This window comes from Tachyglossus aculeatus, chromosome 3, assembly GCF_015852505.1.
Source record: "Tachyglossus aculeatus isolate mTacAcu1 chromosome 3, mTacAcu1.pri, whole genome shotgun sequence".
In the NCBI taxonomy this organism is placed as follows: domain Eukaryota; kingdom Metazoa; phylum Chordata; class Mammalia; order Monotremata; family Tachyglossidae; genus Tachyglossus; species Tachyglossus aculeatus.
In genome coordinates this window covers 25,822,470-25,849,102 of record NC_052068.1, presented here as the reverse complement: position 1 = coordinate 25,849,102, position 26,633 = coordinate 25,822,470, and the positions used below count along the sequence as shown (strand labels likewise).

Below are 26,633 nucleotides of genomic sequence, written 5' to 3'. Positions count from 1 at the left end.
CCATCTTACCTCCTTCCCTTCCCCACAGCACCTGTATATATGTATATATGTTTGTACATATTTATTACTCTATTTATTTATTTTACTTGTACATATCTATTCTGTTTATTTTATTTTGTTAGTATGTTTGGTTTTGTTCTCTGTCTCCCCCTTTTAGACTGTGAGCCCACTGTTGGGTAGGAACTGTCTCTATATGTTGCCAATTTGTACTTCCCAAGCGCTTAGTACAGTGCTCTGCACATAGTAAGCGCTCAATAAATACGATTGATGCTGCTGATGATGATGGGTATAGACAACTGCAATAGATGAAATTGTGAACAAAAAAAATCAATGCATGCCAAAGGGCTACGGTATTATTTATAAAATGAACCAAACCATGGCCATATCATTGGCACTGTGTTTCCCTATTCCGGCTTTGCTTTTTATCCAAAGTATTCTCTGAAACTTCATGATCTAGCAGTAATGGCTGTACAGTGTGTGTGTGTTTGCACGTGCGCAGGCGGCCCCGGGCCCGGCTCCAAGGTAAGCGCTCCCTTGCTTGCAACTTTTTATGGGGGGCTGGGGGAGGTGCCCCCCTGGACAACCCTCCCTTTGTCCCTCCCTTCTTCCACCAGGGTCAAGCTTGCTTTTTCTTCTTTTTTTTTAAAAAAAAAACCAAGCTGTTCTGCTCCAGGGATTGCAGCTCGATTTATACTTCCCTGTATATATGTTTGTACCTATTTATTACTCTATTTTATTTGTACATATTTATTCTAATTTGTTAATATGTTTTGTTGCCCCCTCCTTCGTCTCCCCCTCCTCCCCCTCCCCATCCCCCCACCTTACCTCCTTCCCCTCCCCACAGCGCCTGTATAGATGTATATATGTTTGTATGTATTTATTACTCTATTTTATTTGTCCATATTTATTCTATTTATTTTATTTTGTTAATATGTTTCGTTCTCTGTCTCCCCCTTCTAGACTGTGAGCCCGCTGTTGGGCAGGGACCGTCTCTGTATGTTGCCAACTTGTCCTTCCCAAGCGCTCAGTACAGTGCTCTGCACACAGTAAGCGCTCAATAAATACGATTGAATGAATGAATTTTAGAGGGTACTTAATACATTATTCAGAATGACGATGTTAAAAAAAATGATAGATTAGTCCCCATCATCTGGCCTCAATCACATTCTTCAAACCCATCTAAATGGACATGTATTTGCACCTTGTTGAGGTAAATGTGGAGCTTAAACTATAGAAATAATAAATAACCATCCATCCCCCAAAAGTATCCTGGTTTTCCATCTCTCTCTCTCTTTTCCTCTCTCCCTCTCTCCCCAACCTCTTCCCACAAATGACCCACCTTTTGAGTCAGCAAGGGACATGACCCATGTTGATCCATCAGTATTGCTAAGATGAACAATGGCGAAAAGCTCAGACTTCCCCGGTAAAAGACATTATTCAAACTACATTGACACCCCTGCCTCAACCTTTCTTCCTATCAAGGTTTGTGATGAGAAAACAAGAAAACGAAAGTGTTTCTAGTTCATATACCCATCATCCCCGCCCTGCCACTTGTCTGCTCTGTGACCTTGGGAAAGTCACTTCACTTCTCTGTGCCTCAGTTACCTCATCTGTAAAGTGGGGATTAAGCCTGTGAGCCCCACGTGGGACACGACTGTGTCCGACCTGATTTAGCTTGTATCCACCCCAGCGTTTAGTACAGTCATCATCGTCATCATCAATCGTATTTATTGAGCGCTTACTGTGTGCAGAGCACTGTACTAAGCGCTTGGGAAGTACAAGTTGGCAACATATAGAGACAGTCCCTACCCAACAGTGGGCTCACAGTCTAAAAGGGGGAGACAAAACCAAACATACTAACAAAATAAAATAAATAGAATAGATATGTACAAGTAAAATAAATAAATAAATAGAGTAATAAATATGTACAAACATATATACATATATACAGGTGCTGTGGGGAAGGGAAGGAGGTAAGATGGGGGGGGGGGATGGAGAGGGGGACGAGGGGGAGAGGAAGGAAGGGGCTCAGTCTGGGAAGGCCTGCTAGTACAATGCCTGGCACATAGTAAGTTCTTAATAAATGCCTTAAAAAATCATAAGAAAGACTTTTCTATTGAATATCTAGGAGGGCTCCACTTTTTCCTTAGTACATCTGTGTATTCTTTGAAACTAGTGCTATTTAATCAATCAATCGTATTTATTGAGCGCTTACGGTGTGCAGAGCACTGTACTAAGCGCTTGGGAAGTACAAGTTGGCAACATATAGAGACGGTCCCTACCCAACAGTGGGCTTACAGTCTAGAAGGGGGAGACAGAGAACAAAACCAAACATATTAACAAAATAAAATAAATAGAATAGATATGTACAAGTAAAATAAATAGAGTAATAAATATGTACAAACATATATAGAACAGAATCTGACAGCATGAGAAGCAGCGTGACTCAGTGGAAAGAGCACGGGCTTGGGAGTCAGAGGTCATGGGTCATGGGTTCAAATCCCCGCTCCGCCAATTGTCAGCTGTGTGACTTTGGGCAAGTCACTTCACTTCTCTGGGCCTCAGTTCCCTCATCTGTAAAAAGGGGATGAAGACTGTGAGCCCCCCATGGGACAATCTGTTCACCTTGTAACCTCCCCAGCGCTTAGAACAGTGCTTTGCACACAATAAGTGCTTAATAAATGCCATTATTATTATTATTATTAATTGCACTATGTTGAAAAGTCATCATCATCATCATCAATCGTATTTATTGAGCACTTACTATGTGCAGAGCACTGTACTAAGCGCTTGGGAAGTACAAATTGGCAACATATAGAGACAGTCCCTACCCAACAGTGGGCTCACAGTCTAAAAGTCATTTTTAAGTGATATTTAACCCTCCCTAGCTAAATAATATTGTCATTTTTAGTCTCTGTTCATTTCTGAGTGGAAAGTACTAATGTAATAAAGAATCTCTCTACGGAAGAGGAGACATATCCAAAAAGAGATTTTTAAGACCAATAGGACAATAAATGGACATGTATTTGCACCATGTTGAGGTGAATGTGGAGCTTGAACTATAGAAATAATAAATAACCATCCACCCCCATAAAGAATACAGTATGGGGATAGAGGTAGGAATAGGATGTGAGTTGTGACACGTCGTACTGGGGAAGACAGTGAAACATGGAAGAGTCAGGGTTTACACGATGGCACACAAGAAGTAGTTGAAGCCAGATGCATGAGGACATCATGCCTTCAGTCATCTCCCTCCTGGATGTAATCCCTTAACTTCCCTGCTAGTCAGTCAAAGGAAGAAAAAAAGAGAATAAAGAAAGTGGGTAATGTCCTGGAGGCTTCACAGTTAAGGTGTAATGAACTTAATTGCTTAATTGCCTGGCTAAAGTATGCTGAAGGATGCTTTGACGGATATTCTCTGTTTTCTGCAGCATGCTGTGGTGAAGATTGTGAGAGAAAAATATCTGAAGACAACTGCATTTGACAGCCAAGAACAGTTACAAGCATTTCTCAGTGAGCTGTATGTGTTTCTGATAGAGCAGATGCATGTAATCTTAAATCAGGTAAACACTCAGTAATTGAACTCCTAATCATTCTACCCACAGAGACACACATCAGAAGTATTTCTTCTACTCTTTACTACTTTCATCTGGAATGAATCTTTGACTTTCTATCCTCACCTACTACAATTATTCACCCCCTTTCTCACTCCCATTTCAATAATAATGATGGCATTTGTTAAGCACTTCCTATGTGCGAAGCACTGCTGTAAGCACTGGGGGGGGGGGCGGCCTACAAGGTGATCAGGTTGTCCCACGTGGGGCTCGCAGCCTTCATCCCCATTTTACAGATGAGGTAACTGAGGCCCAGAGAAGTGAAGTGACTGCTCAAAGTCACACAGCTGACAAGTGGCGGAGCTGGGATTAGAACCCATGACCTCTGGCTCCCAAGCCCGGGCTCTTTCCACTGAGCCATGCTGCTTCTCAGTGAGCCCACTGTTGGGTAGGGACTGTCTCTATATGTTGCCAATTTGTACTTCCCAAGCACTTAGTACAGTGCTCTGCACATAGTAAGCTCTCAATAAATACAATTGATTGATTGATTATCTAATCTTTACTCTCTCTCCACTGGCTTCTTCCTCTCTGCCTACAAATAAGCCCAGTTTCCACTCGTTTTAGCCAATTCCTTCCTCCCTTTCTCTTTCATATTGTTACAGCTGGAAATATACCCCTATTTCATGCATTTCCTCGTAGCCAACTCTCAGGATCCTCATCAATGTGGCTTCCACTCTCCCCATTCCACAGATATTGCTCTCCCCATCCCACAGATATTGCATTTGTCAAAATCACCCGTGGCCAAAACAAAAGGACATTTCTCCACCCTGATCCTTAATGTCAATTTTCGAATATGGACCACTACTAACGCCTCAGAACTGTCTCTGACCTAGGCTTTCATAGTACAGTTCTGACAAACACTCATATCTTCTTCCGAAATCCAATCACCCACCTCCCCTAGCTAGTAAAGGCCCACAGGGCTCTGCCTGTCCACAGTCCCGTATGACCCAAGATCATATCAATCAATCAATCAATCGTATTTATTGAGCACTTACTGTGTGCAGAGCACTGTACTAAGCGCTTGGGAAGTACAAATTGGCAACATATAGAGACAGTCCCTACCCAACAGTGGGCTCACCGGTATTTCAATCAATCAATCAATCATATTTATTGAGCGCTTACTGTGTGCAGAGCACTGGACTAAGCGCTTGGGAAGTACAAGTTGGCAACATCTAGAGACAGTCCCTACCCAACAGCGGGCTCACAGTCTAGAAGGGGGAGAAGGAACAAAACCAAACCTATCAACAAAATAAAATAGAATAGATATGTACGAGTAAAATAAATAAATAGAGTAATAAGTATGTACAGACATATATACATATAAGCTGTATATATATCATCATCATCATCAATCGTATTTATTGAGCGCTTACTGTGTGCAGAGCACTGGACTAAGCGCTTGGGAAGTACAAGTTGGCAACATAGAGAGACGGTCCCTACCCAACAGTGGGCTCACAGTCTAAAAGGGGGAGACAGAGAACAAAACCAAACGTACTAACAAAATAAAATAAATAGAATAGATATGTACAAGTAAAATAAATAAATAGAGTAATAAATATGTACAAACATATATGCATATGTACAACCCGGGCTTTGGAGTCAAGAGTTCGTGGGTTCAAATCACGGCTCCGCCAATTGTCAGCTGTGTGACTTTGGACAAGTCACTTCACTTCTCTGTGCCTCAATTACCTCATCTGTAAAATGGGGATTAAAATTGTGAGCCCCCCAGCGGACAACCTGATCACCTTGTAACCTCCCCAGCACTTAGAACAGTGCTTTGCACGTAGTAAGCGCTTAATAAATGCTATTATTATTATAGAGAAGCAGCATGGCTCAGTGGAAAGAGCCCGGGCTTTGGAGTCCCAGGTCATGGTTTCAAATCCCGGCCCCGCCAATGGTCAGCTGTGTGACTTTGGGCAAGTCACTTCACTTCCCTGTGCCTCAGTTCCCTCATCTGTAAAATGGGGATCCAGACTGTGAGCCCCCCGTGGGACAACCTGATCACCTTGTAACCTCCCCAGCGCTTAGAACAGTGCTTTGCACATAGTAAGCGCTTAATAAATGCCATTATCATTATTATTATTATATACAGGTGCTGTGGGAAGGGAAGGAGGTAAGATGGGGGGAGATGGAGGGGATCTATGGAGATTCATTCATTCATTCAATTCAATCGTATTTATTGAGCGCTTACTCTATTTGTACTGAACCTAGGTGGACCCTCTTATGATTTACGAGGATTTTATTCTACAATGCCAGCCTTCTGTCTTTGTCTCTGAACAGATTATGCCGCAAGACAGTCCTGGGCCTGTCCTAGCCACTTTCACAAGCTCTGAACAGCTCCGACTCTTCGCATACGAAGCGGAGGTCAATGAGGACTTTGCTCTGGCAGCCACCTACTATCAAGAGGTAGTAGAGCGTCCCCTTTATTTTCCTCCTCACAACCAGTGGTCTTAATCCCTCTTTTACAGATGAGGGAACTGAGGCCCAATCAATCAATCAATCAATCAATCAATTGTATTTATTGAGCACTTACTGTGTGCAGAGCACTGTACTTAAGCGCTTGGGAAGTCCAAGTTGGCAACATATAGAGACGGTCCCTACCCAACATTGGGCTCATAGTCTAAAAGGGGGAGGCAGAGAACAAAACCAAAGATACTAACAAAATAAAATAAATAGGATAGATATGTGCAAGTAAAATAAATAGAGTAATAATAATAATGTTGGTATTTGTTAAGCGCTTACTATGTGCAAAGCACTGTTCTAAGCGCTGGGGTAGATACAAGGTAATCAGGTTGTCCCACGAGGGGCTCACAGTTTTCATCCCCATGTTACAGTAATAAATATGTACAAACATATGTACATATAAGCTGACAATTGGTGGAGCCTAGATTTGAACCCGTGACCTCTGACTCCAAAGCCCGGGCTCTTTCCCGCTTTTAGACTGTGAGCCCACTGTCGGGTAGGGACTGTCTCTATATGTTGCCAACTTGGACTTCCCAAGCGCTTAGTACAGTGCTCTGCACACAGTAAGCGCTCAATAAATACGATTGATTGATTGATTGATTTCCACTGAGCCACGTTGCTTCTACCGCAGATCCCTCATCTGTAAAATGGGGATTAATAATAATAATAATAATAATGACGGTATTTCTTAAGCACTTACCGTGTGCCGAGGACTGTGTCCAACCCTACGATCTTGTCTCTACCCCATCGCTTAGAACAGTGCCTGGTACGTAGTAAGCGCTTAACAAACACTACAGTTATGATTAAAGTTTTAACACCCGACTCTGCTCTTGCCTTAAGAGCAAGCGCTTAGTACAGTGCTCTGCACATAGTAAGCGCTCAGTAAATACGATTGATTGATTGATTGATTGCCTGAGTTGAGGGTGATTGTCCCAAGGCTGATTTAAGTCAGGACCCTGGACTCTGTTTTTCACCCAGCCTCTGGTTTGCTCTGTGGCCTTGAAGGAATTATTGCCTCTTTTCGGTGTCTCATTTTCTCATTATGTATATATGTTTGTATGTATTTATTACTCTATTTATTTTATTTGTACATATTCTATTCATATTATTTTGTTAATATGTTTTGTTGTCTGTCTCCCCCTTCTAGACTGTGAGCCCGCTGTTGGGTAGGGACCATCTCTATATGTTGGCAACTTGTGCTTCCCAAGCGCTTAGTCCAGTGCTCTGCACACAGTAAGCGCTCAATAAATACGATTGAATGAATGAGTGAATGAAATCATTTAATTATAAATAAATCATGGTCCTTCAGCCATTCACTAGAGTAGTGATTCTAAGCAGTGTGGCTCAGTGGAAAGAGCCCGGGCTTTGGAGTCCGAGGTCATGGGTTCAAATCCCAGCTCCGCCACCTGTCAGCTGTGTGACTTTGGGCAAGTCACTTCACTTCTCTGGGCCTCAGTTCCCTCAACTGTAAAATGGGGATAAAGACTATGAACCCCCCGTGGGACAACCTGATCACCTTGTAGCCTCCCCAGTGCTTAGAACAGTGCTTTGCACATAGTAAGCGCTTAATAAATGCCATTATTATTATTATTATTATATTTAAATATTGAATCTATAGATTTTAAGAATATGAGGCTGCATTGCTTCATCTCTTAGATGTGTGTGTGTGTATAGCCAGGCAGTGCTCCCTAGATTTGATCCTTCAAATTGAAAAACTTCAGTTTGGATTTTAGATGGATTTTGTTTTTCAGGGCTCAAAGGCAAGAGTCTATTCTTTTACCCACACAGTGGCACAAATAGATACCTTCCTGCTTCATCATCATCATCAATCGTATTTATTGAGCGCTTACTATGTGCAGAGCACTGTAGTAAGCGCTTGGGAAGTACGAATTGGCAACATATAGAGACAGTCCCTACCCAACAGTGGGCTCACAGTCTAAAAGGGGGAGACAGAGAACAAAACCAAACATACTAACAAAATAAAATAAATAGAATAGATATGTACAAATAAATTAAATAAATAGAGTAAAAAAATACGTACAAACATTTTATCAGAATTCTTAGACTCTCTCAACAAGATGAACGGTTTCCATGCTTTTTATTATTAAAAGCATAAGCATTAAACAAAGCATATTTGTTCTTATGGTATTTATCGAGCGCTGTGCGTCAAGCATTGTACTAATGACTGGACTAGCTACATATATGCAGATGGGACACAGTTTCTGTTCCACATGATGATAATAATAATAATAATGGCATTTATTAAGCGCTTACTATGTGCAAAGCACTGTTCTAAGCGCTGACATGATGCTCATTCATTACTGTATTTCCCATCCCCTCTAGACTGTAAGCTCATTGTCGATAGGGAACGTGTCTACCAACTGTTATAATGTAGAGAAGCAGCGTGGCTCAGTGGAAAGAGCACGGGCTTGGGAGTCAGAGGTCATGGGTTCGAATCCCGGCTCTGCCACTTGTCAGCTGTGTGACTTTGGGTGAGTCATTTCACTTCTCTGTGCCTCAGTTACCTCATCTATCAAATGGGGATGAGTCTTTTAGACTGTGAGCCCACTGTTGGGTAGGGACTGTCTCTATATGTTGCCGACTTGTACTTCCCAAGCGCTTAGTACAGTGCTCTGCACACAGTAAGCGCTCAGTAAATACGATTGATTGATTTGATTGATTGATTAAGACAGTGAGCCCAACGTGGGACAACCTGATCACCTTGTATCCCCCAGTGCTTAGCACATAGTAAGTGCTTAACAAATACCACTATTGTTATTATTACTGGACTCTCCCAAGCACTGAGTACAGTGCTGTGCACTCAGTAAGCGCTCAATAAATAGGACTGATCAATTTCCATTACTTTTGTGTATAGACTTATTTTTTTTCCTTCTTGCACATGAACTGTACGTAAAGGAACTCACATTTTTGTAAATGTATCTGAAAAAAAATCTGGTAGAAAATTCATATTAATTACATGTTGGTTTCTCTCGACCACCATTTCTTTTGAATTTTTGTTGTTCCCCCTGCCTTTTAAATCAACATAGGTTCAAGCATAACCATTGAAAGCTAAGCTGTACTACTGATTATTCCCATTATAAGGTATATTTTGAGATCTGTTGATTATTTTGCACTCTTCTAAGGATTGTGGAAGAACTCACTGTGGGCAGGGAATGTGTTTGTCGACTCTGTTATGTTGTACTCTCCCAAGCGCTCTGCCACAGTAAGCGTTCGATTAATCCGATTGATTGATGCGTTGAAATAATAGTACACATCACATGCATACTATACCAAAGACACCCTTTAGTTTTGGAAGGTTGAAAGCTTAGGTTAACCGTGGCTCTGAAAGTATACTCCTTAGTAATAATAATAATAATAATAATAATGGCATTTGTTTAGTGCTATGTGCCAAACACTGTTCTAAGCCCCGGGCTCTCTTCCTCCCTTCAAGGCCTTACTGAGAGCTCACCTCCTCCAGGAGGCCTTCCCATTCTGAGCCCCCTCCTTCCTCTCCCCCTCCGCCCCCTCTCCATCCCCCCCGCCTTACCTCCTTCCCTTCCCCACAGCACCTGTATATATGTATATATGTTTGTATGTATTTATTACTCTATTTATTTTATTTGTACACATTTATTCTATTTATTTTATTAATATGTTTTGTTTTGTTCTCTGTCTCCCCCTTCTAGACTGTGAGCCCACTGTTGGGTAGGGGCCGGCTCTCTATGTTGCCAACTTGTACTTCCCAAGCACTTAGTACAGTGCTCTGCACACAGTAAGCACTCAATAAATATGATTGAAAGTATGAATGAATGAATCATAATAACGATTCATTCATTCATTCAATTGTATTTATTGAGTGCTTACTGTGTGCAGAGCACTGAGCGCTTGGGAAGTACAAGTTGGCATCATATAGAGACGATGGCATTTATTAAGCACTTACTATGTGCAAAGCACTGTTCTAAGCACTGGGGAGGTTACAAGGTGATCAGGTTGCCCCCCGGGGGGCTCACAGTCTTAATCCCCATTTTACAGATGAGGTCACTGAGGCCCAGAGAAGTGAAGTGACTTGCCCAAAGTCACACGGTTGACAGTTGGCGGGGCCGGGATTTGAACCCATGACCTCTGACTCCAAAGCCCCTGCTCTTTCCACTGAGCCACCCTGCTTCTCTGCAGTACTCAGGTTCATAGCACTCAGGTCCATTATGTGTTCGCATTATGTGTTAGGACGATTGTAGTTGTAAATATTTTTATGTGCGTCTCCCTCATTAGAGCGTAAGCTTCTGTGGTCAGGTTAGACTGTGAGCCCACTGTTGGGTAGGGACCGTCTCTATATGTTGCCAACTTGGACTTCCCAAGCGCTTAGTCCAGTGCAGTAAGCGCTCAATAAATACGATTGATTGATTGACTGATGTCTTTTCGTTATTCTCAGCTTCCCAAGCACCTAGTTCAGCGCCCGAGCCCGAATGGGTGAGCAATAAGTGCCGCTGCTACTATTACTCTTTTTGTTATTCTCAGCTTCCCAAGCACCTAGTTCAGCGCACGAGCCCGAATGGGCGAGCAATAAATGGGTGCTGCTGCTACTATATTACCGCTGCTATTACTACTGGCCTAAAGCAGGAACCTTGAATTTACAACTCTTGTCTTTTACCTAGAGACTGTCTCGGGACCGCCCCAACTTGGACCACTGGCTGGACTACGGGGCGTTCTGCCTCCTGGTCGATGAGCCCGTCAAAGCCCAGGAGTGTTTCCGTGAGGCCGTCTCCCTGAATCATACCCACGTGCAGAGGTACGGATCGGAGCGGAAAGAAGCTGGAGGTCAATCGATCAATCGATCGATCGTATTTATTGAGCGCTTACTGTGTGCGGAGCACTGGACTAAGCACTTGGGAAGTCCAAGTTGGCAACCTATAGTCATTTCTAGAGGAGCTTTTCATCGCTCCTTGTTGAGTTGATCTCGATGGTGTCTCCCTCCCTCAGTATATTGCTCTGTGGAGTTTTGGCCGTCATGTTGGAGCATTATGAAGAAGCGGAGGTGTTTTTTGAAGACGCTACGTGCTTGGAACCAACCAGCGTTGTGGCCTGGACCCTGTTAGGTTCGTTGTCATCATTTCCCCTTCTCCCACTCCCTTCTGCATCTGGAATTACCCCCTTTATTCACCCCTCCCTCAGCCCCACAGCGCTTATTTACACAGCCGTAATTCATTTATTTATATTAATGTCTGCATTCCCCTCACGACCGTAAGCTCGTTGTGGGCAGGGAACATGTCCGTCAACTCTGTTATATTGGACTCGAGAAGCAGCGTGGCTCAGTGGAAAGAACCCGGACTTTGGAGTCAGAGGTCACGGGTTCAAATGCCGGCTCCGCCAAGTGTCAGCTGGGTGACTTTGGGCAAGTCACTTAACTTCTATGAGCCTCAGTTACCTCATCTGTAAAATGGGGATTAAGACTGTGAGCCCCCTGTGGGACAACCTGATCACCCTGTTACCGCCCCAGCACTTAGAACAGTGCTTTGCACATAGTAAGCGCTTAATAAATGCTATTATTATTATTATTGTTACTCTCCAAAATGCTTAGTTGAGTGCTCTGCACACCGTAATAATAATAATAATGATGATGATGGCATTTGTTAAGTGCTTACTATGTGCAAAGCACTGTTCTAAGCGCTGTGGAGGACACAAGGTGATCAGGTTATTCCACGGGGGGCTCACGGTCGTAATCCCCATTTTACAGATGAGGTAATCAATCAATCAGTCAATCGTATTTATTGAGCGCTTACTGTGTGCAGAGCACTGTACTAAGCGCTTGGGAAGTCCAAGTTGGCAACATATAGGGACAGTCCCTACCCAACAGTGGGCTCACAGTCTAGAAGGGGGAGGCAGAGAACAAAACAAAACATATTAACAAAGGTAAACTGAGGCACAGAGAAGCTAAGTGACTCGCCCAAGGTCACACAGCTGACAGTTGGTGGAGCCGGGATTTGAACCGGCACTCAATAAATATGATTGGTCGACTGATTGAATGTGTATCTCCCTATTGTACTGTTCCCAAGCAGCGTGGCTCAGTGGAAAGAGCCCGGGCTTTGGAGTCAGAGGTCATGGGTTCAAATCCCGGCTCCGCCAACTGTCAGCTGTGTGACGTTGGACAAGTCGCTTCACTTCTCTGGGCCGCAGTTCCCTCATCTGTAAAATGGTGATGAAGACTGTGAGCCCCCCGTGGGACCACCTGATCACTTTGTAACCCCCCAGCACTTAGAACAGTGCTTTGCCCATAGTAAGCGCTTAATAAATGTTATCATTGTTATTGTTGTTGTTCCCATTTTCAGGGTCATCTTTGTTTCGCTCCTTTGATCGCATTTCCTTGTTGTGCTGAGTCTTGGTAAGAACAGGAAAGGAAGCAACTCTGCACAAGGGTGTTGGAAAGATCCGCACCGTTCTGTCTCTCTCTTCTAGGTTTGTTCTATGAAATTCAGGAAAATGACATTCGAATGGAAATGGCATTTCAGGAAGCGAACAAACAGCTCCAGAATCGTTCCGTCAAAGAGACTTTGGAAAGGGAAGGAAAAAGGGAACTACCTTTTGTAAACGATTCAGGTGTGAAGCTTGTGAATTCACCGTCCAGCGTGGCTACCCAGAGAGACTCCATAGTCTGTAAGTCAGTGTGCGGACCAGCGACTTTGGATAAATTCTTTCATTCAATCGTATTGATTGAGCGCTTACTGTGTGCAGAGCACCGTACTAAGCGCTTGGGAAGTCCAAGTTGGCAACATCTAGAGACGGTCCCTACCCAACAGCGGGCTCACAGTCTAGAAGCGGGAGACGGAGAACAAAACAAAACATATTAACAAAATAAAATAAATAGAATAAATATGTACAAGTAGAGTAATAAATACGTACAAACGTATATACATATATACAGGATATCTATATATATATAGTGGGGATTCATTTCATTCAATCGTATTTATTGAGTGCTTACTGTGTGCAGAGCACTGTACTAAGCGCTTGGGAAGTACAAGTTGGCAACATCTAGAGACGGTCCCTACCCAACAGCGGGCTCACAGTCGAGAAGGGGGAGACAGAGAACAAAACAAAACATATTAACAAAATAAAATAAATAGAATAAATATGTACAAGTAGAGTAATAAATACGTACAAACGTATATACATATATACAGGATATCTATATATATATAGTGGGGATTCATTTCATTCAATCGTATTTATTGAGTGCTTACTGTGTGCAGAGCACTGTACTAAGCGCTTGGGAAGTACAAGTTGGCAACATCTAGAGACGGTCCCTACCCAACAGCGGGCTCACAGTCGAGAAGGGGAGACAGAGAACAAAACAAAACATATTAACAAAATAAAATAAATAGAATAAATATGTACAAGTAGAGTAATAAATACGTACAAACGTATATACATAAATACAGGATATATATATATATATATATATATAGTGGGGATTCATTTCATTCAATCGTATTTATTGAGTGCTTACTGTGTGCAGAGCACTGTACTAAGTGCTTGGGAAGTACAAGTTGGCAGCATCTAGAGACGGTCCCTACCCAACAGCGGGCTCACAGTCTAGAAGGGGGAGACAGAAAACAAAACATATTAACAAAATAAAATAAATAGAATAAATATGTACAAGTAGAGTAATAAATACATACAAACGTATATACATATATACAGGATATATATAGTGGGGATTAATTTCATTCAATCGTATTTATTGAGTGCTTACTGTGTGCAGAGCACTGTACTAAGCACTTGGGAAGTACAAGTTGGCAACATCTAGAGATGGTCCCTACCCAACAGCGGGCTCACAGTCTAGAAGGGGGAGACAGAGAACAAAACAAAACATATTAACAAAATAAAATAAATAGAATAAATATGTACAAGTAGAGTAATAAATATGTACAAACGTATATACATAAATACAGGATATATATATATATATATATAGTGGGGATTCATTTCATTCGATCGTATTTATTGAGTGCTTACTGTGTGCAGAGCACTGTACTAAGCGCTTGGGAAGTACAAGTTGGCAACATGTAGAGACGGTCCCTACCCAACAGTGGGCTCACAGTCTAGAAATACTCAGAAGCGTTCAAGTAGAAGCAGAATTTTGCATCAAAATTACGCGTGTGCATGCGTGCGTGATGGGAATAACACCAATTCTAGGTGAGATCCAAGATCTAGGACAGTTCTAAGCGCTTAGTACAGTGTTGCGCACACAGTAAGCGCTCCATAAATGCGATTGAATGAATGAATGAATCTAGGAGTATCCAGAAGGTACTCTGACTATCAGGTTGGGGACTAACCTGGTCTTGGAAGAGGATTCTATTCTTCAACCACCTAGGAGGTTTTTTGTTTCAAGTGAAATACTCAATCACGGTCGTCTAATGAAAGCCAGCAGATTCATTCATTCAATCATATTTATTGAGCACTTACTGTGTGCAGAGCACTGTACTAAGCGCTTGGGAAGTACAATGAGGGCCTGCTTGCTGCCTGGCCCACAGGACAAGAATTTGTGCTGGGTTTCAGAGGTGGGAAAAAGGAATTGCAGGGTCCTGGGCTCTGAGACTAGAACAGTTCCTTGAAAAGGGTATGAAAGGGTAATAGCAGTAGTCTGAGAAGGGTTAATTTAACTTAAAAATTAAGAAAAACTCCTTTCTAGTCTTTCCTGTTTTTAATCACACACCCTGAAATTTTCCTATTTTCTTTTTTGCCCCCCTCAAGAATGATATATTTTGTTCCCTTTTTGTTGTAAAATCTGAGACCCTTATTCCTGTGTCATTCTTTCTTCCTTCCATCCATATCATTCATTCATTCAATCATATTTATTGAGCGCTTACTGTGTGCAGAGCACTGTACTAAGCGCTTGGGAAGTACAAGTTGGCAACATACAGAGACGGTCCCTACCCAAAAACGGGCTCACCGTCTAGAAGGGGGAGACAGACAACAAAACAAAATATAGTAACAAAATAAAATAAATAGAATAGTAAATATTCATTCATTCATTCAATCATATTTATTGAGCGCTTACTGTGTGCAGAGCACTGTACTAAGCACTTGGGAAGTACAAGTTAGCAACATATAGAGACGGTCCCTACCCAAAAACGGGCTCACAGTCTAGAAGGGGGAGACAGACAACAAAACAAAACGTAGTAACAAAATAAAATAAATAGAATAGTAAATATTCATTCATTCATTCATTCATTCAATCATGTTTATTGAGCGCTTATTGTGTGTAGAGCACTGTACTAAGCGCTTGGGAAGTACAAGTTGGCAACATATAGAGACGGTCCCTACCCAAAAACGGGCTCAACGTCTAGAAGGGGGAGACAGACAACAAAACAAAACATAGTAACAAAATAAAATTAATAGAATAGTAAATATTCATTCATTCATTCAATCATATTTATTGAGCACTTACTGTGTGCAGAGCACTGTACTAAGCGCTTGGGAAGTCCAAGTTGGCAACATATAGAGACGGTCCCTACCCAAAAACGGGTTCACCCTCTAGAAGGGGGAGACAGACAACCAAACAAAACATAGTAACAAAATAAAATAAATAGAATAGTAAATAGTCATTCATTCATTCAATCATATTTATTGAGCGCTTACTGTGTGCAGAGCACTGTACTAAGCGCTTGGGAAGTCCAAGTTGGCAACATATAGAGACGGTCCCTACCCAAAAACGGGCTCACCGTCTAGAAGGGGGAGACAGACAACCAAACAAAACATAGTAACAAAATAAAATAAATAGAATAGTAAATATTCATTCATTCATTCAATCATATTTATTGAGCGCTTACTGTGTGCAGAGCACTGTACTAAGCGCTTGGGAAGTCCAAGTTGGCAACATATAGAGACGGTCCCTACCCAAAAACGGGCTCACCGTCTAGAAGGGGGAGACAGACAACAAAACAAAACATAGTAACAAAATAAAATAAATAGAATAGTAAATAGTCATTCATTCATTCAATCATATTTATTGAGCGCTTACTGTGTGCAGAGCACTGTACTAAGCGCTTGGGAAGTCCAAGTTGGCAACGTATAGAGACGGTCCCTACCCAAAAACGGGCTCACCGTCTAGAAGGGGGAGACAGACAACAAAACAAAACATAGTAACAAAATAAAATAAATAGAATAGTAAATATTCATTCATTCATTCAATCATATTTATTGAGCGCTTACTGTGTGCAGAGCACTGTACTAAGCGCTTGGGAAGTCCAAGTTGGCAACATATAGAGACGGTCCCTACCCAAAAACGGGCTCACCGTCTAGAAGGGGGAGACAGAGAACAAAACAAAACATATTAACAAAGTAAAATAAATAGAATAGTAAATATGTACAAGAGAGTCCTGACCCTAAGATTCTGCAGGCTACAGAACCGTCTGTTTCCTTCTAGGTCTTGGAAGCTCTTTCTCACCTCGAAATTTTCTAGTTTTGGAGCAACAGGTCTTTTCCTTTTTCTGTGATTCTCTCTCCTTTCATATGTTTTCAGCAGGAGCAAGAATTTCTTCAGCTCTTCTGACCCCCGTGCCTTTTTCGGGCCTCTCACAACCCCCCCACACCATCTTCATGGAGACGATACGCTTTTTGATGCATGCCAACGCCGTGCAGGTCAGTGCAGCATCTCACGGAAGGCAGTCACCTTGAGATTTTCAGTGAATGACATTTGATAATAAGCACAGCTTCTTTGCTGCATTATTTTGGATAACAAGCACGGCTTCTTTGCTGCATTATAGTCACGAAAATGGCCAGCTTCTGCCCCGCAGGCAGAACTATCAGGGTGTTGCTTATTCACATAAAACGGACACCGTGGAGGGCTAGTGGTTTCAGAATGAGTCTGAATAAGTCTGTCGGCTGATCAGTTCGACCGAACTCACAGAAATTAAAAATAGGGGTAACTGTGTGATTCTAGGATGGTATTAGTGTGTGCTCAGTTCTCTTCTAGAATTCATCAGTAGTATTTATTGAGCACTTACTCTATATAAAACACTAATTTGAGTACTTAATTTAGAACACTACACTAAGGTGTTTGGGAGACTACGATAGATTTAGTAGACGTGATCCCTACTCTCAAGTCGCGGCCTTGAGTTCTTGCCAAATCTTTCATTAAGGCAAACTCACACTGAAGTACCCATAGTGTCTGGCCCCATGTGCATGTGTAAACGTGATTTCTTCCAATACTGCAGCAGCCTGCATCCAAAGTAGCTAGGGGTGTTGGCCGAACGTTCCTTAATTCCCTTACAACATCTAACCAGTTCACACAGTGAAATTATACGGTCTGACAGACCTGGGGGGATTCCGGTATCACCCATGAAGCAGAGAAGATAAATACTCGTCTGGGGAAAGATATCCCAAATTACTGCTAATAATCGAGAGAATCGAGTCACCAGCCTCTTTCTGATTACACTGAGTCTTGGAAAGGCAAATTTTTGCCCCTGTTTGAAATGGCCGTAAGTTTCCTTGCAGCTGTACAGAAATCCGACAATTATCGTGTTCTCCAGTGTATTGAAAATTCATAATAGGCTTGCTGCGTATAGTAAAATTCTTACTGTTCTTCATTTCTAAGATCTTGACCAATAGGACAGGTATTTGGCCCTAGCCTATGGTGCATTTGAATTTTTGTGCCTGATTTGTTTGCAGTTTGTGCACAGAGTCCTGGCACATGAGTTGCTGTGCCCTCAGGGAGGTCCTAGCTGTGAATACTACCTGGTGCTGGCCCAAACACACCTGCTCAAGAAAGACTTCACCAAAGCAGAGCCGTGTCTTGACGCAGCTGTTCAACTGGACTATCTGGTAATGATTCGAAGGTCGCCAGTGGTTTTGGTCAAGGGAAGTGGGGGCAAAGAAATGGGAGTAATGGGGCAAAGGAACGGCCTTACCTCCTTCCCTTCCCCACAGCACCTGTATATAATAATAATAATAATAATGGCATTTATTAAGCGCTTACTATGGGCAAAGCACTGTTCTAAGCGCTGGGGAGGTTACAAGGTGATCAGGTTGTCCCACGGGGGGCTCACAATCTTAATCCCCATTTTACAGATGAGGTAACTGAGGCACAGAGATGTTAAGTGACCTGCCCAAAGTCACACGGCTGACAATTGGCAGAGCTGGGATTCGAACCCATGAACTCTGACTCCAAAGCCCGGGCTCTTTCCACTGAGCCACGCTGCTTCCCATAGCCACGCTGCTTCTCATATATTGGTTGGACTTGTTTCTACTTGAAGTTTTGTGCAGTAAAGCATGACTGGCAACAATTGTATCCCTAATAATCCTAATATCCCTAATAGAGTAATATTTATTACTCTATTTATTTATCTTGTACATATCTATTCTATTTATTTTGTTAATATGTTTGGTGTTGTTCTCTGTCTCCCCCTTCTAGACTGTGAGCCCACTTATTGGGTAGGGACTGTCTCTATATGTTGCCAACTTGTACTTCCCAAGCGCTTAGTACAGTGCTCTGCACACAGAAAGCGCTCAATAAATACGATTGATTGATTGATTGAGTAGCATTGTTTGCTGAAGGTGGTGATCTCAGGCTATAGATGAATTTCTGAGGTTAGAAAGCCCTGCACTGTACATTTGAGTGTATACCTACTTCCTTGTATCATCATCAATCGTATTTATTGAGCGCTTACTATGTGCAGAGCACTGTACTAAGCGCTTGGGAAGTACAAATTGGCAACATATAGAGACAGTCCCTACCCAACAGTGGGCTCACAGTCTAAAAGAGCGTATTTATTGTATTTATTCTTAATAAAAATAATGATTACAATGGTATTGGTTAAGCCTTACTGTGTGCTAAGTGTTGGAGTAGATGTGAAATTACCAGATAGGAATCAGACCTTATCCCACATGGGGCTCACAGTTCCCATTTAACAGGTGAGGGAAACCCCATACTGCCTCCCTTTTCTAATCAATCAGTCGATAAGTGGTATTTATTGAGCACTATGTTCATAGCACTGTTCTGAGCTCTTGGGAGAGTACAATACAACAGAGCTGATAGACATTTTCCCTGCTTACAGTGAGCTTTCAGTCTAGAGGACCATATGTGAGCCCACTGTTGGGTAGGGACCGTCTCTATATGCTGCCAACTTGTACTTCCCAAGCGCTTAGTACAGTGCTCTGCACACAGTAAGCGCTCAATAAATACGATTGATGATGATGATGATTAGGTTTCTTAACCCACTGATGGCTTGTCGCCCAGCGCCTAATTGGTTATCAGAGTCCAGACTGATCTTTACAGGCAACGAAGCTTCTTTTTCCTGCTTCTTTAGGTTCATTCCACTTTTAGCTCTTCTCCTTCAGATGAGAAGACAAATTGACTTGGGAGAATGTGAGGGGAAAATGAAAGGAAAGGCCCACAGAAGCAGCATAGTTTAGTGGGCCTGGGAGTTAGATGGACCTGAGTTCTAATCCTGGCTTTGCCCAGTTATCTGCTGTGGGACCCTGGGCAAGTTACTTCTCTGTGCCTCAGTTTCCTCATGTGTAAAATTGGGATTCAGATTGTGTGTTTTATGTGGGACAGAAACTGTGTCCAACCCGATTAACTTATTTTGTTAGTATGTTTGGTTTTGTTCTCTGTCTCCCCGTTTTAGACTGTGAGCCCACTGTTGGGTAGGGACTATCTCTGTATGTTGCCAACTTGGACTTCCCAAGCGCTTAGTACAGTGCTCTGCACACAGTAAGTGCTCAATAAATACGATTGATTGATTGATGGATCTACCCCAGTGTTTAGCATGGTGCCTGGCAGAGTAAGCGCCTAACAAATACCATAAAAAAGAAAAAAATTGCCATCTACAATTGTAACTGAGTGCCCGACATGCCAAACTAAGAGCTTTTGTAGAAGCATAAACGTGTCATTTTGGACAGTGTTAACAGCCATTGGAAAAAGTTTAGTACCTATTTTCTGTTCTTTTTATTTTGTTAATGATGTGCATCTAGCTTTAATTCTATTTGTTCTGACGATTTTGACACCTGTCTCCATGTTTTGTTTTGTTGTCTGTCTCCCCCTTCTAGACTGTGAGCCCACTGTTGGGTAGGGACCGTCTCCATATGTTGCCGACTTGTACTTCCCAAGCACTTAGTACAGTGCTCTGCACACAGTAAGCGCTCAATAAATACGATTGAGTGTCATTGTGTAAGCAATCATTAGTTTCCCTTTTTATCACTAATTCAAATGTTTCATTCTCTTCAAACTTCCCCTTGGGCAAATTCACTTGATGTAACAGTGCTGTTTTTGTTTTCACAGAACCCAAACGTCTGGGGGGTGAAAGGGCATCTACATTACCTGAGTGGAAATCACAACGAGGCCAAAGCCTGCTATGAGAGAACGGTCAGTTTTGTGTCGGATGCTGCTGAAATGCACTTCATCTTCTTGCGATTGGGATCTATCTACCTGGAAGAAGGCGAGGTGAGGACGTTGAAGGGGATGAACGACAATGGAAGCTAAGCCGTGGATAAAATGGGGTTGCCATGGCGACGACCAAGGAGTTTACAGTGCTTAAAAGAAACGGACTTGATGATAATAATAATAATAATAGCATTTATTAAGCGCTTACTATGTGCAAAGCACTCTTCTAAGCGCTGGGAGGATACAAGGTGATGAGGTTGTCCCACGTGGGGCTCACAGTCTTCATCCCCATTTTCCAGATGAGGGAACTGAGGCCCAGAGAAGTGAAGTGACTTGCCCAAAGTCACACAGCTGACAAGTGGCGGAGCCGGGATTTGAACCCATGACCTCTGACTCCAAAGCCCGGGCTCTTTCCCACCGAGCCACGCTGCTTCTCTAATTTCTCTGATAGAAATGGTCTGGTCTAAGGGAAATGGTAAATAGCCTGTGGAAAGCATTCTTTTACAGATCACTGCTCGGAAATACCCACTGCTAATATGGTGATAAGACAAAGCCTTAAAAGAGGTAATATAATGAAGCAACTACAGAGTAATAATAATAATAATGATGGCATTTATTAAGCGCTTATTATGTGCAAAGCACTGTTCTAAGCACTGAGGAGGTTACAAGGTGATCAGATTGCCCCACGGGGGGCTCACAGCCTTAATCCCCATTTTACAGATGAGGGAACTGAGGCCCAGAGAAGTGAAGTGACTTGCCTAAGGTCACACAGCAGACATGTGGCGGAGCCGGGATTTGAACCCATGACCTCTGACTCCAAAGCCCGGGCTCTTTCCACTGAGCCACGCTGCTTCTCTGCTTTGCTGAATTTTTTTTTTGACCATTCACAATTGTAGCTGCATCCCTTTTAAGGGTTTCTCTGACTCCAGGATAAAAGGGAAAGGAAAGACCGAATGGAAGCAGAAACGATCACTCTGGGGGTTGTTTCCTTTTTGAGTTTATGTTTTTCTAACTAATCATTACACCAGGGGAAACATCCCCAGTTTCACGCTTCATATGGGGTGAAATAATAATAATTATGATTGTGGTATTTATTAAGCACTTACTATGTGCCAGGCACTGTCTAAACTCTAGGGTGGATACAAGCAAATTGGGTTGGACACAGTCCTTTTCCCATGTGGGGCTCACAGTCTCGATCCCCATGTTCCAGATGAGGTAACTGAGGCCCAGAGGATGGAAATGGCTTGCCCAAGGTCACGCAGCAGATCATCATCATCATCAATCGCATTTATTGAGCGCTTACTATGTGCAGAGCACTGTACTAAGTGCTTGGGAAGTACAAATTGGCAACATATAGAGACAGTCCCTACCCAACAGTGGGCTCACAGTCTAAAAGGGAGATGAGTGGATGAGCAGATGAGTGGCGGAGTCAGGATTAGAACCCATGACCTTCATTCATTCATTCAATCGTATTTACTAAGCGCTTACTGTGTGCAGAGCACTGTACTGAGCGCTTGGGAAGTACAAGTTGGCAACGTATAGAGACGGTCCCTACCCAACAGTGGGCTCACAGTCTAGAAGGGGGAGACAGAGAACTGATGTTCTACCCACTATACCACACTGCTTCTTTGTAAGCCCAACGCCGTGTAGTTTATCACCCCAGGGATTCAGGTCTATGGCAGGATTATGCTGTGGCCCCTGAAAAAAAAAAATCCCCCAAACAGCAACTAGGTGAATCCTGACTAGGATTGGCCAGGCCAATAATCTGCAATAATCTCCGTCTATTGCATGGATCATCCTGACGATGTGGCAAGAAGCGAGAGGAAGGGCAGTTTAGCTCCCAATCAGTGCCATTCTAATGCAGGTAGTCTGTAACCTAGGGATTAGGTCACATTTCCCGATGCAAGTTTTCAGTAAATACAAGACCAGGTCAGCAGTTGAGCCCGTTTAATATTCTGTCTATAACAGTGCAAAAGATGCAGTGTAATGGCTGCCCTGCTTGACATTCATCGTAATGGCTGGGGATGGGCCACCAAATCACTTTTCCCTCTACATACCTATTTGCTCCTCTTATAACCCGTGATGGACCTCTTGTCCATTAATTTATCCAAACTCTTTTTGAGCCAAATCCTGTCATCAGATTGTCACATCACTAGAATTCTCCTCTTCCTCTCAAGCCAAGCACTTATCATATCACACCTCGACCTGTGCCTCCTCACTAACCTCCCTGCCTCCTGTCTCTCCCTATTCCAGTCCATATAATAATAATAATAATAATGGCATTTATTAAGCGCTTACTATGTGCAAAGCACTGTTCTAAGTGCTGGGGAGGTTACAAGGTGGTCAGGTTGTCCCACGGGGGGCTCACAGTTTTAGTCCCCATTTTACAGATGAGGGAACTGAGGCCCAGAGAAGTCAAGTGACTTGCCCAAAGTCACCCAGCTGACAATTGGTGGAGCCGGGATTTGAACCCATGACCTCCGACTCCAAAGCCCGTGCTCTTTCCACTGAGCCACGCTATTTCATTTTGCCACTCAGATAATTTTTCTACCCACAAAAAAGCCATTCTGCTCACTTCTCTGTGCCTCAGTTTCCTCCTGTGTAAAATTGGGATTAAGATTGTGTGTTTTATGTGGGACAGAAACTGTGTCCAACCTGATTAACTTGTAGATCTACCCCAGTGCTTAGCATGGTGCCTGTTAGAGTAAGCGCCTAACAAATACCATAAAAAAGAAAAAAATTGCCATCTAAAATTCATTCATTCATTCAATCGTATTTATTGAGCGCTTACTGTGTGCAGAGCACTGTACTAAGCGCTTGGGAAGTACAAGTTGGCAACATATAGAGACGGTCCCTACCCAACAGTTGGCTCACAGTCTAGAAGATAAAATTGTAACTGAGTGCCCGACATGCCAAACTAAGAGCTTTAGTAAAAGCATAAACGTGTCATTGTGTACGCAATCAATAGTTTCTCTTTTTATCACTAATTAAAATGCTTCATTCTCTTCAAACTTTCCCTTGAGCAAATTCACTTGATTTAAGGGTGCTGTTTTTGTTTTCACAGAACCCAAATGTCTGGGGGGGCGAAAGGGCTTTCGCACTCCCAGTTTCCCTCACCGCTCTTGTACCACAACACAACTGCTCACTTTGCTCTTCTAAAGCCAACGTAATCATCATCAATTGTATTTATTGAGCGCTTACTATGTGCAGAGCACTGTACTAAGCGCTTGGGAAGTACAAATTGGCAACATATAGAGACAGTCCCTACCCAACAGTGGGCTCACCGTCTAAAAGACTAATCTTTTAGTCTAGTCTAGTCTAAAAGACAGCCTAATCACTCTACCACAATCTCATCTCTCTCGCCTTTGATCCTTTTCCCAAGTTCTCCCTTTGGCCTGGACTACTTGTCACATCCCGCAGGCCACCACTCTTCCAATGCTACTAAAATAATATCTCTTACAAGAAGCCTTCTTTGATTAACTTCTCATTTCCCGACACTATTTGCCTTCATGCCCTTAGGTCTGTATCCTTTGAACACTCACTCAATCAATCAATCGTATTTATTGAGCGCTTACTGTGTGCAGAGCACTGTACTGGGCGCTTGGGAAGTACAAGTTGGCAACATCTAGAGACAGTCCCTACCCAACAGTGGGCTCACAGTCTAAAAGGGGGAGACAGAACAAAACCAAACATACTAACAAAATAAAATAAATAGAATAGAATACACTCAATGTCCCGTGGAACTTAGGTACACATCCTTATACTCTGCTGCTTCTCCTTTTTGTAATTTATTTTACGGAAATAAATTACCTGATCTCCTTGTAACCTCCCCAGCGCTTAGAACAGTGCTTTGCACATAGTAAGCGCTTAACAAATACCATTATTATTATTATTATTATATGGAGAAGCAGTGTGGCTCAGTGGAAACAGCGCGGGCTTGGGAGTCAGAGGTAGTGGGTTCAAATCCCAGCTCTGCCAATCGTCGGCTGTGTGACTTTGGGCAAGTCACTTCGCTTCTCTGGGCCTCAGTTCCCTCATCTGTAAAATGGGGATTAAAACTGTGAGCCCCCCGTGGGACCACCCGATCTCCTTGTAACCTCCCCAGCGCTTAGAACAGTGCTTTGCACATAGTAAGCGCTTAACAAATGCTATTATTATTATTTACCTCTCCCACTAGATTGTGTGCTCCTTGAGGGTAGAATTATGTCCACCAACTCTATATTGTATTATACTCTTCCAAACACTTAGTGCAGTGCTCTGTACACAGTAAATGCTCAATAAATACCATTTTTATTGGCATCTTTCATTTACATCGGGATTTTTCCTTATTTAAAGAAACCACAGGCTTCCCTAAAGTTGTCAGATTTTTCTCTCAGTCCCCTGCATTCAGTTTCTCAAACTGCTACCCTGGAGCGGACGTGAATGAGATCCAGGTTAATGTGGAGGGAAATGAAAAGGGAGGCATTTGGGGGGGGCCCGGTTATTGTGCAGAGTACACGTTTTCCTTGAGCCCCACCAGCTGAGTGTCTTCTCCTTCCTGCAGTACGAGAAGGCGAAGAACATCTACCTGCTCTCCTGTAAGAAATCCCCTTCGTGTCTCACCTGGCTAGGAGTGGGAATCGCCTGCTATCGGGTAAGGCGGGAAAGGTTCGAGGGGGAAACTAGTTGACTTTCTTCTAGAGACCGCACAAACACAAAAGGAGCTGGGATCGATACAGTGTGATCTTCAGGATAGCTCAGTTAATCCAATCGTATTTACTGAGCGCTTACTGTTTGCAGAGCACCGTACTAAGTGCTTGGGAGACTATAATGTAACGCTTCTAGTACAGAACTCACTTTCAGTTAAAAGCTTGGTCGTGTTGAGAGCTCAAGGCCCTGCTGAGCGCTCACCTCCTCCAGGAGGCCTTCCCAGACTGAGCCCCTTCCTTCCTCTCCCCCTTGTCCCCCTCTCCATCCCCCCATCTTACCCCACAGCACCTGTATATATGTATATCTGTTTGTACATATTTATTACTCTATTTATTTGACTTGTACATATCTATTCTATTTATTTTATTTTGTTAGTATGTTTGGTTTTGTTCTCTGTCTCCTCCTTTTAGACTGTGAGCCCACTGTTGGGTAGGGACTGTCTCTAGATGTTGCCAATTTGTACTTCCCAAGCGCTTAGTACAGTGCTCTGCACATAGTAAGCGCTCAATAAATACGATTGATGATGATGATAATGATGGTGCTCTGACGGTTGATTCTATCAAAATCTCAATCCATCCATCCGTCAACAGAATAGTCTATATTAGAGAAACCGTTGCTTGGTTCAAGACCCAGAGGTAGAGTCGAAGGGTTTGGTTTTGTTCTCTGTCTCCCCCTTTTAGACTGTGAGCCCACTGTTGGGTAGGGACTGTCTCTATATGTTGCCATCTTGTACTTCCCAAGCGCTTAGTACAGTGCTCTGCACACAGTAAGCGCTCAATAAATACGATTGATTGATTGATAGCTGGTGGAACCTGGCACGGGTCATAACGTGATTCAGTAAACCAGTTTTAGTCAGTCCGCGTTGAGGTCCTTGACTTTAAGCTTCGGTTCTCACTTTATTTTCCTCTTTAGAGGCTAGGTAAAATGGGGAGGGAGGTGCCGAGAGATATTCATTCATTCATTCAATCGTATTTATTGAGCGCTTACTGCGTGCAGAGCACTGTACTGAGCGCTTGGGAAGTCCAAGTCGGCAACATCTAGAGACGGTCCCTACCCAACAGTGGGCTCACAGTCTAGAAGGGGGAGACAGGCAACAAAACAAAACATGTGGACAGGTGTCAAGTCGTCAGAATCAATCAATCAATCAATCGTATTTATTGAGCGCTTACTATGTGCAGAGCACTGTACTAAGCGCTTGGGAAGTACAAATTTGCAACACATAGAGACAGTCCCTACCCAACAGTGGGCTCACAATCTAAAAGGGGGAGGCAGAGAACAAAGGCAAACATACCAAAAAAATAAAATAAATAGGATAGAAATGTACAAGTAAAATAAATAAATAAATAAATAAATAGAGTAATAAATATGTACAACCATATATACATATATACAGGTGCTGTGGGGAAGGGAAGGAGATAAGATGGGGGGATGGAGAGGGGGACGAGGGGGAGAGGAAGGAAGGGGCTCAGTGTGGGAAGGCCTCCTGG

General features: G+C 42.8%; 1 protein-coding gene across 4 annotated transcripts in view; it reads left to right on the top strand.

The window, feature by feature from the left end:
* CFAP70 (cilia and flagella associated protein 70) overlaps positions 1 to 26,633 on the top strand; it is an 86,655-nt gene that overhangs the window by 50,966 nt on the left and 9,056 nt on the right. For all 4 annotated transcript variants that reach the window (XM_038743998.1, XM_038743997.1, XM_038743994.1 and 1 more), the window contains exons 15-23: positions 3,432 to 3,563; positions 5,895 to 6,020; positions 10,730 to 10,863; positions 11,055 to 11,170; positions 12,528 to 12,725; positions 16,597 to 16,715; positions 17,745 to 17,897; positions 20,356 to 20,517; positions 25,001 to 25,090. In XM_038743998.1, coding sequence (XP_038599926.1) covers positions 3,432 to 3,563; positions 5,895 to 6,020; positions 10,730 to 10,863; positions 11,055 to 11,170; positions 12,528 to 12,725; positions 16,597 to 16,715; positions 17,745 to 17,897; positions 20,356 to 20,517; positions 25,001 to 25,090 — 1,230 coding nt within the window. The remainder of the gene's footprint in view (positions 1 to 3,431; positions 3,564 to 5,894; positions 6,021 to 10,729; positions 10,864 to 11,054; positions 11,171 to 12,527; positions 12,726 to 16,596; positions 16,716 to 17,744; positions 17,898 to 20,355; positions 20,518 to 25,000; positions 25,091 to 26,633) is intronic.